The sequence below is a fragment of the Camelus bactrianus genome, chromosome 35 (assembly GCF_048773025.1).
Source record: "Camelus bactrianus isolate YW-2024 breed Bactrian camel chromosome 35, ASM4877302v1, whole genome shotgun sequence".
Lineage (NCBI taxonomy): Eukaryota > Metazoa > Chordata > Mammalia > Artiodactyla > Camelidae > Camelus > Camelus bactrianus.
The window spans coordinates 19,730,407-19,742,673 of NC_133573.1; the positions used below are offsets into that span (position 1 = coordinate 19,730,407).

A 12,267-nucleotide genomic window follows, 5' to 3' on the forward strand; every position below is an offset into this window, starting at 1 on the left:
ACAAACCCTGCCTCAACACCTCCTCAGCGCCAGTCTTACTCACAGCCAATCTGGGGAATAGCCTGAGGACATCCCCAGTTCTAGAATATGACAGAGTGATGTGAGAACTGCAATACAAATGCAAGAGAGAACTGCACTTACTTTGGTAATAATTATGACACTTTTGGGTGGGCCTGGTGCTCGAGACTTAGAAAAGAAGAAATCAGCTTTTTTATTTAATAGAAAACCTGGGTGCAAACACTCAAGGGTCCTGCCGGTAAGACAAACACACACGACTGAGTGTTTAGTGTGTGATCTGGGTGCTGCGTGTGCGTGGTCTGTGGACACATGCCAGGTCAACTGGTAACCAGGAGCTGCTGGCCCTGATAACCAGAAGACATAAACGCACCCCACCTCGTTCTAATATCAACTTCCAACTGTGCATATTTGAGATTCTCTTAAGGACAGACTTAGGTTTAGCCCTGAAAATTATTATATCCCTCCCCACCGTGGACAAAGGGGATGCATTTTCTTGAGTATTTGTTTTGATGAATTATCCTTGATAAACTCAGTTTCTACCCTGTTTCTTCAGTGGTAATATTTCAACCCCTTCCTCCGTCTTTCCACCAAAAGGGCACCCAGACATTTTTCATGATTTTCACCTGTGAAAACAGAAAGATGTTTGGGCTGGAGGGAAATCAGACGATTCAGCAGTTGAGCGAAGTACAACTGTGTCTTTTGTTTCCCCATTTTCCTTTAGCGCGCGTATTACTTCATTATCAGATCAGAAAGATGAAAAGGCCGTCATGCTGAGTAGTTACCACCCCTGATCTCCCCTGTCTAGAGCCGGCCACAGGCATCCATGCGGGAGGCAGGCACTGCCCTGAGCCGAGTGAGCAAGAAGGACCCCTCTGCCAATGCGCTCTTGCCATGCAAAGCCCCCTGCAGACGCCAAGGCACACAGGACAAGGACACTTGCGTGCAGACAAGGACGTGTCCTCATTATTTAAAGAAGCATCACATGACACAGACACTCTCTTTCGAGGTATCTGTGCATCAGATGCATCTTCTGAGATATAATCAATCTATCTTGTCCTGGTAGTTGTTGGCAACAAACAAAAAATCATGGAACATCTACCCTTATCCCCACCTTCTTGGGAAAACTGCCAAGCCTTTGTGTTCTAAGATCTTCCCAGGGAAAAGGGCTTTTAGCCGTGTCTCTATGCTACAGAGGACACCTGAGGACTCCCTCCCTAGACTGGGCTCAGAGGGTAGACATTTGGAAAATAAGTCTGAGGTTGCCCACTCCCCCACCCCCATGGGAGAGGAGGAAGGCTGCTGATTGGGCGGGAAGAGGTGGGGTGACTTCCCAGGTCCAGGAAGAGGATGCTAGTTTTATTGTTGGTGGTGATGGTGAGGGTGTTCTTCAAATTGTGGAGACATGACTTCCGTTTACAAGGAGTGGTCCCAAATAGGAGGAGGGATGGGTGCTGTGCTCAGAGTGACTGAAGTGTGTGCCTTGGCTTAGCTTGGCAGAGAGCCCCATTAGCCCACCTGCAAACAGAATATTAGGAGGTCATTTGCTGTGCCCCAGGGACCCAGAAACCTGACTCAGTTCTATAGGACTAGATACGTCCCCTAAGATTTTCTTTATGACCCCAAATGATGAGAATCAATTTCTCAATAACTGCTGAAGTGAAGTCAGATTAATTTGATTTACACAAATTAAGGAAAGTGATACTTCCTGTTCCAGGGGGTCAGGGAAAAAAATCTGTACCTAATACACCTTTTACAGAATAAACCAATCTAGAAACAACTTAGAAGGTTGCTTAGCAAGTTATACTGTAGCCATACAATGGAGTACTATGCAGTCATAATCAAGGTGTTTGTAAGAACTTTTTTTTCATAATTTAAGAAATGAAAGCAATACACCCAACTATTAGCACTGGTTTACTTTATATGGCAGTATCATGAGTGACATACTTTCCTTTTTGTTTCTCCAAAATGAGAATAATATTGTTTTTGCAAATCAGAGAATTACTGAGTAAGCATGATATTTTTAAAGAGTGGGTCAGTAGAGGAGAGGGTATAGATCAGCGGTAGAGTGTATGCCTAGCATGCACAAAATCCTGGGTTCAATCCCTGGTTCCTCCATTAAAAAAATTAAATTAATTAGTTAACAAACAAACCTAATTACCTCCTTCCTCACCAAAAAAAGTTAATTAAAAAAAGGGGGTGGGGAGAGTATAGCTCAACTGGTAAAGCGCATGCTTAGCATGCATGAGGTCCTGGGTTCAATTCCCAGTACCTCCTCTAAAAATAAATAAACCTAATTACCTACCCCTCGGCCCCTGCCAAAAAAAGAGAGAGAGAGAGAGAGAGAGTGGATCAGGGGAAGGGAAGGCTTTGAATCCCAAAAGATTCTCATCTACGGTGACCTGAAGACACCCAGGCCCATTCCTGTCTTTTTGTGTGTATTTCATATGATTAGATTCCAAGAAAAAGGATTCATCCTCATAGGTGGCCCCTAAGATGAGGACACAAATTCATGGGGAAAATACAGGAATGGAGACACATTTTCATTTTCATGCCATGCAAAGTTCTGCAGGAATCCAGGATTGCAAAGACTTCTACTTCCAAAAAAAGAAACGGTTAAGAAAGAAGAGCGAAAAGCCATCAATTAAATTTTGGACACGAAGATCACGCACTTCACTTTTTAACTAAGAAGGTAGGCTCTCCCATTGATGGTTCTGACATCATAACAGTAACTTCATTTTAAGGCTCTGAAAACCTGACTCCTGGTAAATTTGGAATTTTGCCCATTTTCTATGATCTTTCAAATATTTTCTACTTTTCAACCCCTTTGTAATGTGTAGATGAATCAATTCTCCTTATTTTATTTTCCTTTAAGAGGTTTGGCTGTGCCCAGAGAAGCAGCTCCAGCCTGTTGCCCCACAGACAGGGCGGAGCCTCTTCTGGTTCCAGGATTTTTTTGATGTTGAACTGCCACCTGCCCACCTGCTGTCCTGCCTAGGACAAGACACAGACTCGCTTCTGAAAACAGCACCTTGAATCAGCTGCTCTGACTTCCCTTCAAAGCCAGAAAGACGTAAATCCTATTTTAAGGAGGTAAGATCTGGTTTTCCATCATCTCTACTTAGCATCTTTCCATCAAGTGAAAAAGTTTCACCATCAGCAAGTTCCAAATCTGGATCTGGTTAACTCAGCCCCCCACCTCTTTCAGACACACATTCCCGCAATTGTTATTTTGTGTTGTGCTTCCCCCTTGAAGGAGATGATGTGAAATAAAAGGCCGGCTGAAGAACCCTGCTGTTTTCCATCTGACCCCATTGGTGATGGTAATGCATGTCCCTTTCTTGAAGGCATGAGCAAACCACTTTTTTTTTTTTTTTAAGAATTTCAAACAAGGAAAATAATTTTGCCTTGTAAAGGAATAATAAGTATTACTTTGTCCTATAACAAGATGTGTATCCAATATACACAAAAATATCACATATATCAGAAAAGCTGAAGCTAAATTTAATGTTCAAGTGAATCACAGTTATACCTGTAAATTTGTTTCCTCAAAATTTGCTTTTTGATTTTTAGTTTATCCACCTGAAGGTAGATGTCTCTATTGCAAGCTGCCTTGAATAAGTCCCCCTCCCCCCTTTTTTGGTAAACTTTTGAAGCAAGAAGATGTGCATTATAACAAAGTTTCAGGCTTTGGCTCCCAGACCCTCCCAGACCCAGACCCTCACTGGGAGACAGGCCTTTGCAATTCAGAGAGCCTGGGATGCACTTAGAACGCTCTAGAATAAAAAAGGTGTCTGTGTGAGGTTTGTTATTCTTACAGTGATGAAAGGAATGGGAACTGTTTGCTGGGTTTAGAATCTCAAGTAAAATACAACCAGCATGACCCATAGAGCTAAATACTCACCTTAGAAGGCATCCTTACAAAAGCCATTATTGAGCTCACTCCTGCAGCCTAGACTTTGGTTTGGAGAGGATGTGGGGCCCCAGGCCCAGGGGTGGTGCCCTATAGCTTAACTACATTGTTGTGAAACCAAAGAGGCCTTTCCTGATAGCAGAGGCCCCTCCCTCAGCCTATCCTGGGAGATCTGAATATGTCCTTGCCCATCCCACAGGAAAGACACAGAGAGCTGGAGCAGAGGGGACACCGTGGGGCCCGAGGGCACCAAGCCTTCAGTGCCAGTGGCCAGACCCTCTCCAGACCTCTAGGGAGTAGATTCTGCTGTTATGCTCAAACTGTCATTTCTAAACACACACAGCCCATCACCACTCCTGGCTGCCCTCCCAATTTCCCTGGAATGACTTTCAGATGAAAAAAACACCTTGTGAAAATTCTGATGTGCTTTCCAGGCTGAAGGTTCTTTTCCTCTCTAGTTCTGTCTAGAGGAACGACCACCAGGCTTTGGAGAGATGGAAGGAAAACACGATTGCGAGCAAGAGGACTTCACTCTTTTTATCACACTGTTCTTGCAGGATGCCGATGCCAATCCTGCCATGTGCTGGGAGCACCATCCCACAAGAAAGCTCTTTGAACCTTAGTTCTCACTTTTATAAGAGAGCCAGAGTATCTCCTTGATGTAATTGTGGTGAGGAGTAATTTTTAAAAATGCACAGAAATTTGTCAACTATAAATGTTGGAAGGTGTTGAGCTGCTTGCCCTTATGAACCCCAGTCCTTTCAGGATGCTTCTAGATGGCTTGGCTCCCTGTACCCGGGAGACCCCATGGCCTGTGGGGTCCTATGTAAGAGGTGAGGATACAACCAACCTCTTACAGTGCCCACCTTGCCTGAAGTCGATTCTTTCCAACTTCAAAATAGAGATTCGGACACTCTGAGGCCCTGGGAGTTACTCTCTTAGTAGAGATGGGAGAACACCTTCAGTTTCCAATCATAACTTTCATCCCACTCTTCCCCCCTCCAAAACACCACTGTCACTGTGTTTAAATGCTTAGGGGGAAAAAAAGAAGTTCTTGGAAAAATTCTCAAATATCCCATTGTTTGCTGATATGTCAAAAAAAAAAAAGGCAAAAATCAGTATTGAGAATTTATTTGTATCAAGCTTTAGGAAAAAAAGAATGAGACACTCCCTAGAAAATCCCTCATCCTCATGCCATATCTCTGTTCTGAAGGTAGAAAGGAGAGGTTAACTGCAGTGGCTCGACTTGCATGGAAGAGAGCGCCAGGGTGTTTGTTTCCTTTCCTGCATTTGTATTTGGTGAACAACATGCGTGCCAGGAGATCAGAGAGACGTCTCTATTTTGCATGAATTCTAGAAATGTGAAAACGATTTAGAACTTGTGGAAAAAATGAATGGTAAACACCCCATCGGCACTGAGCTAGTGGAGGGATGGACAAGTCTCTGCAGTATGTGTCACCCAGCTTTTACTTCTGTCTATTTGTTTGGGAAGGAACTTTCTAATTTGAGCTTGTGACCCTAAAAAGGATCAAAGGGCCTGATTATTAAGAAAAGGAAGGCGAAGAGGTCACTGAAGACTGACCGAATGGACAGGAAGTCACACAGGCACAAAAGCCAGATGGGTGGAATCTTCCAAAGCACAGTATGTTTCAAGCCTCACAGTAAAGACCAAATGGTTCTCATCTGGGCAAGTGCGGGAGACCATAAAGAAATAGGCCACATTTGGGGGACAGAAAAGATGTGAGTGGCCATGTGCCAAAGGGCCAGTTTGCACAGGTCTTCAGTACTAAGTCAGGTACCCAAGCATTGGAAACTGTCCCCACTCCCTTCCAGTTTTAACATTCTAAACTGACCTATTGTGAAACAGAGGACATTGAGGGTTCTGAGGAAATAGACCATATGTTGAAACTGACTCTGGGGCCTGACTGCCTGGAGTCCCAAGTCTGTAACTTACTAGCTATATGGCCTTGGGCAAGTTACTTAACTTCTGTGTGCCTCAGTTTCCTCATTTATAAAATGGAGACCATAGGACGCCTACTGCATGGGGTTGCTGTGAGAGGTAAATGCTTATAAAACATTTAGGACAATGCCTGGTGCCTAGCAAGCTCTATCTGAATGTGTCCATTCTTATCATTTTTATGATGAAGACATATGTCAGTGAAATCATCTGGGCCCCACACTGGATGTTTTGGAGCCAAGTGAAGGGGAAGTCCCAGAGCTCTGAGATGGTCAGAATGACAGGTCGGTTTTACTTCCACCACCACTCTGCCTGGAGTAAGCTGGCGGGGATGGAGCCCCATTCTCAGAGGAGCGCACAGCGATCTCTCCATCGTTGCCGCATTACTGCTGATCCCACAACTCAATCTGGGGAAAGTAAATGAAATGTTTCAAAACAAGCATGCTATTAGTGCTCATTTTTAGTATTAGGTCTCACAGAAAAAAAAAAAAAGCACACATTTCAGAATGCTGCAAGCGTTTGGCTCTGAGAGCTTTAAACCAGGGCTTGGGGTAGACAGGGAAAGGGACAGGCTGACACTGATTAGAATGCCACACGCAGCCCAATAAAAAGACACGCGGCGAGGTGTGACTCAATGCAGAGAAGAAAAGGTAAAGTACTAACTCGCTGAGACGAGTCAATTTTCATCAAGTACCTTTGAATGTCAAGTTCTGCCTGAAGAGAGATCAGCATGCACTGCAAAGCCTGTGTGCCAGGAGAAAAAGAGAGAAACAGAAAGTGGGTGAAAACAGGCACAGAAAAAGAAGAGTTGACCCCAAGGGATCATCTCTTGGTTCAGGATGAGAACGTAGCACAGTTAACGCCTCCCCGCCCTCAAAGAAAGGTGGCAGGTCCGTCCTTAGGATTTAGAGACATGGTGAACACAAGCCCTGACTGGCAATGAGTTTGCCCCCAAATATCTTGCCACAGGCTCTTCTAAATTCACCTTGTCATTTGAGACCATGTCATCCTGGCCTCTTGTCCCTGAGGTTGCCCCACAGCTGCAGGGGAGTGACCAGAGACAGAGTGAAATGCCTCCCTTGGTCAGAACACAGTCTGGTGGTGAGCCCCAGCTGCCATCTTGATTGGCACTGGCCGCCGGGACACTGGCCACCACCGGCTGCTCCATGAAGACAGGATTCCAAGTACAGTGGTCCGTCACGCAGGATGAAAAGCCTTTTTCACGAATGTGAATACAGGGACAGAAGATCAGGGAACAAATTCTGACATCTGAACCCGGCTGACTCTGGAGAACACCTTCCTTTTACTATGTTTACTACATCAGTATTTAAATATTTCAGTTCAGGTTGAGCCACTGACTCATTTTTGGACAACTTAATTAAAAAAAAAAAACCCATGGTGGAAAGATATTTTAGTGTTTTAAATAATGACAACTGCATAATCCTCATGTGAGAAGAATGCTTTACTTTGCATCCAAAAATCAGCCAGTGAGAAGGTAAAGTAGGGTCTCAAAGAGATATTTGCACCACCCCATTCATAGTGGCATTAATCCACAATCGCCAAAAGGTGGAAGCAACCCAAGGATCCATCAGCCGACAACTGGATAAACAAAATGCGATATATACAAAAAATGAAAGATATTCAGCCTGAAAAAGGAATTCTGTCACGTGCTACAGCACGGATCACCCTTGGGAATATTACACAAAGTGACATAAGCCAGTCACAAAGAGACAAATACTGTAAGCGGCCACTTCTGTGAGGTGCCTAGAAGAGTCAGTTTAGAGAGATAGAAAGTAGGATGGTGATCACCAGGGGACAGGGGACAGGGAATGGGGAGTTGTTGTTTAATGCATATAATTTCAGGAGTCTGTTGTTGTTTTTTTTTCCCTTAATGGAGGTACTGGGGAATGAACCCAGGACCTCTTGCATGGTAAGCATGCACTCTGCCACTGAGCTATACCCTCTCCCGAATGCATACAACTTCAACTTGGCAAATTTCAATTTCACAGAATGAAAAGCGTTCTGGAGAGGGGTGCAGAACCAGTGTGAACATACTTAACACTACTGAACTGTACACTTAAAAATGGTTAAGGCGCTAAATTTTATGTTATGTATATTTTCCCAGAATTAAAAAGAAAGAGGAAAACAAAATCAGTCAATGAGGAGTCATGGCTTGGTGGTTCACTTCATAACTCACTGTGCACGCATACAGAGAGCAGATATATACAGTTGGATAACCAGCACCCACAGAGCCTCTAAACACGCCATCACTGAATGACACAACACCCATGATTCAGACCATTATAGACTTAGACACAGATATGTACTACCTGTGTATTTCTATCATTTCTGAATAACGTTTATAACATTTAGAATCTAGTCTCACACATAGCAGCACAAATCTCCACAAGAAAAAGAACTCTCAAATACAGAGGGCTGTCTCCAACAGCCCCAAGGCTAAAAGAGAGCTCTCCAGACAAGAAGGTACTAAAATGTTCTACCCAGAGTGCACTTAGGGGTTAAAAAAAAAGAAGGAAGAGCCCTCGAAGGGACTTTTCAGAGACAAGGGGAGTGACACCATTAGAAGAATGATTAGCTAGACTGACCTCCTAAATGCCTTTTTTGAGATGAACACATTCTCGCTTGAAAGTGGGGTGGGGGTTGCCTTAGGGCCTCTGATTCTTCTCTCCCAAGCTTACAGGCTTCATCGACTAGGGAAGAGCTGTTCCAACGCAGACCACAAATAATAATGCCCCGTGGGTGCGTGATAAATAAAAGTACAGGATACAAACAGGATGATAGATCTGAAGAGCTGCCGTGGACAGACGAGGGGGGAACGGGTACGGAAGATCAGAGTTTCCATTGCAAGGAGATGGGGAATAAAACAGAATGGAGGCAGAGGACCAGGTGGGATGCAGCCCTGCACAGAGATGATGGAGAACAGCAGGGGCTGGAAAAGACCAGGATCCTGATGACAAGGCCGGCAGGAGGGGCAGAGACCCCAACCTCTCTCTGCAGGGCGACCCTCAGGAGAGTAACCTGCAACAAGAAGAGAAAACCTGGACAAGAGTGGACAAGGAAAGTCCCCAAGGCAGTTGCTTTAGGTGAGAATCAGTTGAAATTCAAGGAAGAAGGGGCAAGATAAACACATAAATGGTCAAAGACTTCCCTCTTGGAGCAAATGCAACCATGATTGTGTCTTTCTTGCCTCCGCTGACTGAGTTCAAGGCAATGAGGAATCTGGAAGAGTGTCCTTGGGTCAGAGGAGGGAGGACCCAAGGGTGCTGCATAGACAGGAGCCCATCTCAGAAGATGCAACGTCTCCTGCAGAGAAGCGACTCCCAGCTCGAGGCCACAGGAGTGTTAGTCTCTACGATGATGTACATTTTCTCAGAATTACAAAATGAAACTCACAGGAGACTCACTTCTCACCAGGCTCCATCTGCATGGGAAATGCTTTGAGCCCTAAATGTTCTGAGCCCAATGCTAAGAAAGCAGAGAAAGAAAAGTTGATTTTATCAGGCTCCTCACATACTCCCGTTAAATCAGGTGTGTAGGACTCAGAAGCCTGATTTATGGATTTGACTATAAACTAGAAAATTGCTCAAAAAAAAAAAAAAAAAAGACTGGGTGGGAAAAGAGCTGAGTGTGTGCGACTCACTTCAGAGAATTACAATGATAATCAAGTACTTTATCACTATAAGGAGGTTGCATCAAGATTAAGGGAAATATAAGTGGAAACACAACAGCTCACAAGGAAACAGCTGGAACAGCCAAAATAATAGTGCTGTAAAAATTAAACAGAAGGATGCTTTGATTACCTCAAAGACTCCTGATAAATCCAATGCCTCTCCTAAGAGGAAAATGGTAGGGAAATTACAGATGTTGCTGTTATTCTGAGTGGTACTTGGGATCTCTTTGAAAGGCTAAGCGTGGCTGGAAGGAAAAGGGTGTTTCTCCCCTAAGAATAAAGACAATGCTGATAAGCCCCCAGAAGACCTGATCGGGAATAGCAAATACTGGGGAAATGCCTAATGCCCAGAGGTGCCAGAGAGAACTGTAAATAAACAATAAACATACAGCGTTTGTAACAGTGAGTGGTGAGTGACATTTATCTTCTTTCTTTTGCTGTGTCTCTTTCTGAGTTTTCTATAATAGAGTTACATGAAAACATACAAAGAAGAGTATTCGTGAAGGTGGAAGAAGTAAAATGTAGGTTTCTAGTGAGTAACTACGAGAGAGAAACCATAAGAAATGTTGGAGATCACCAAATTTTTTTTAAAAAGTCACAAAAAGTTCTGGTTTTGTTCAGAAATTGGAGATTTTCTGATAAACTTTAGCCTGAGTCAACTTTTGATGACTTGGGAGCAGTTTAACCAGTTTGAAGACTAACTGTGGTTAAAGAATATGCATCCGGGGAAACAAGTTATAAAAGCTGGTGAAAACACGTCTATATGAGGAGTTTCCTAGAGTTTGTAATTATACAATAATCATTGAATTGTGTAGTGTATCTTTTAACATGAAGGTTTAAATGCCAGAGGCTTAACTGAGATGTCTCCTTGATGTTTCTAAGTTTATGGAAGCACAGGTCCTCTTTCTCCCCTTTTACTGTCAACATTCTTTTCTTTATTTTACAGATGGAGAATTACTAATATTAGTTCCCACTTAGTTCAAAATTCAAGGGACGCCAAGTGCCTTTTTACCTAGTTTCTGAAAGCCTACTACTGTCTTCCTGCTTTTGAAATAAGTCACACAATAGCTATTTAATTTCCTTAAGCCTGACTTTCCTTATCTGTAAGGGAGGATATTAACAGTATTTACTTCGCATGATTGTTGTGAGGATTAATTGAGATACACAATTCCTGGCACAGGCTAAGAATACAAATGCTAAAAACTTGAAGCTTTTTTTTAAAAAAAATTACATTATCAAAAAGATGCTTTACTTTAATAATGAGGCAATAAATATCAAATGTCTTAAAATTTTGCACACCCCTTTGATTCAGCCATTCTATTTTGTGCAATTGACTCTAAGGAAATAACCTGCAATGACCCACAAGAAGGCCCTATGTGGTGTTGTGTTTGTATACTGCGGCACGTGCAACACAATGGAACCAACCAAATCAAGCAACACTAACAAGGAGGAAGGTGTAATAACACAGAATGAAGTTCACATATATAATCACGTTAGAAAAAAGTGCACGTTTGGTTTTCTTTTGAGTCTAGATGCCTAGAAAAAAATGGATAGACAACAAAATGTTAATCCATGTGGGTTGTGACTTTGTAAATGATACTTTTACCCTTTCTCTGCTCATTCTAATATTTCTAGAATATATACTTATTACTTTTGTAATAAAAAAATAAGAAATTATTTCTAAAGTCACCTGGGACTTGGCATCAAATTATTTGGGCTTGCTTTTCTGATTCATGTCTACCTCCCAAAAATGTATCATTGAGTATGATGTAAGTAGCTGCAGAAGAATTTAAAATCAAAAGAGAAAGAAACGTCTTATTCATTTGAGAACCTTAAAAACGAGGAGAGCAATAGGATTATATCTAAATGCACTGCCTCCTTATCACTTGTAATCTTGCCATTTTGTTTTCTCATGTTGATGAGTTCAACTGCACCACAAGGGGGAGCCTTGAACTTAGCAAGTACATTAATAGTCACTGGTGTGATGGAAGGAAACAGCTGACTTCTGAAACTTGGGAGGAAACAGAACACACTCCACACTGAATGCTTTGAGCCAGTCTTTAACCTTCTCAATCTAACTCACAGAGTCCCTTGCACAAACTCACCTTGGCTGTATGCAACCAGTCTTGAAAAAGCCACAATGGACCGACCGCTTGCATAGCTATTACCAACGACAGAAGGGAAAGACAGTTGATTTAAAATTAGTAGCCACTGTGACATACAGCTAAAGAACCTAACAAAAGCAAATGTTGGGGAAATAGTCTTGGAAATAATTCTATCCTAAAGACACAGAGTTCTATCAGTAACTTGGAGACCAAAGCAATTTCAAGTTATTTGAGGTAAAAAAAAAAAAAAAGTTAACTCAGCTGAGAAACCCAACTGTCATATAATTCCTTTTCTAAAAGGGTTTAAAATATTAAAGATGGAATAAAATTAGGTAGACATTTGAGACTTTGTAAGTCATGCTAAGCTTTATAATTGACCTAACCATGCAATGGACCCAACCATGCAATGGACCCTTGAACAACTTGGGGGGTTAGAGTTACAGCACCACCACCACCCACTCCACTATGTGGTTGAAAAATCTGTGTATAACTTTTAATGCCCCCATAATCTAACTACTAATAGCCTGCTGTTGACTGGCAGCCTTACTGATAACACAGTCAATTAACACATACTTTGTATGTTATA

At 42.6% G+C, this 12,267-nt stretch overlaps 1 protein-coding gene across 15 annotated transcripts in view; it reads right to left on the reverse strand.

Annotated features, from left to right (window-relative positions):
- The window catches only part of KIAA1217 (KIAA1217 ortholog), a 673,163-nt gene that overhangs the window by 140,036 nt on the left and 520,860 nt on the right, over positions 1 to 12,267 (reverse strand). For 7 of the 15 annotated variants that reach the window (XM_074358470.1, XM_074358469.1, XM_074358472.1 and 4 more), the window contains one exon: positions 6,549 to 6,629. The exons of 7 other annotated variants lie outside the window; for them this stretch is intronic. In XM_074358470.1, the coding sequence (XP_074214571.1) occupies positions 6,549 to 6,629 (81 nt within the window). Of the gene's footprint in view, positions 1 to 6,548; positions 6,630 to 12,267 lie in introns of those variants that run through there. One more of the 15 variants, XM_074358476.1, reaches the window with a different exon arrangement.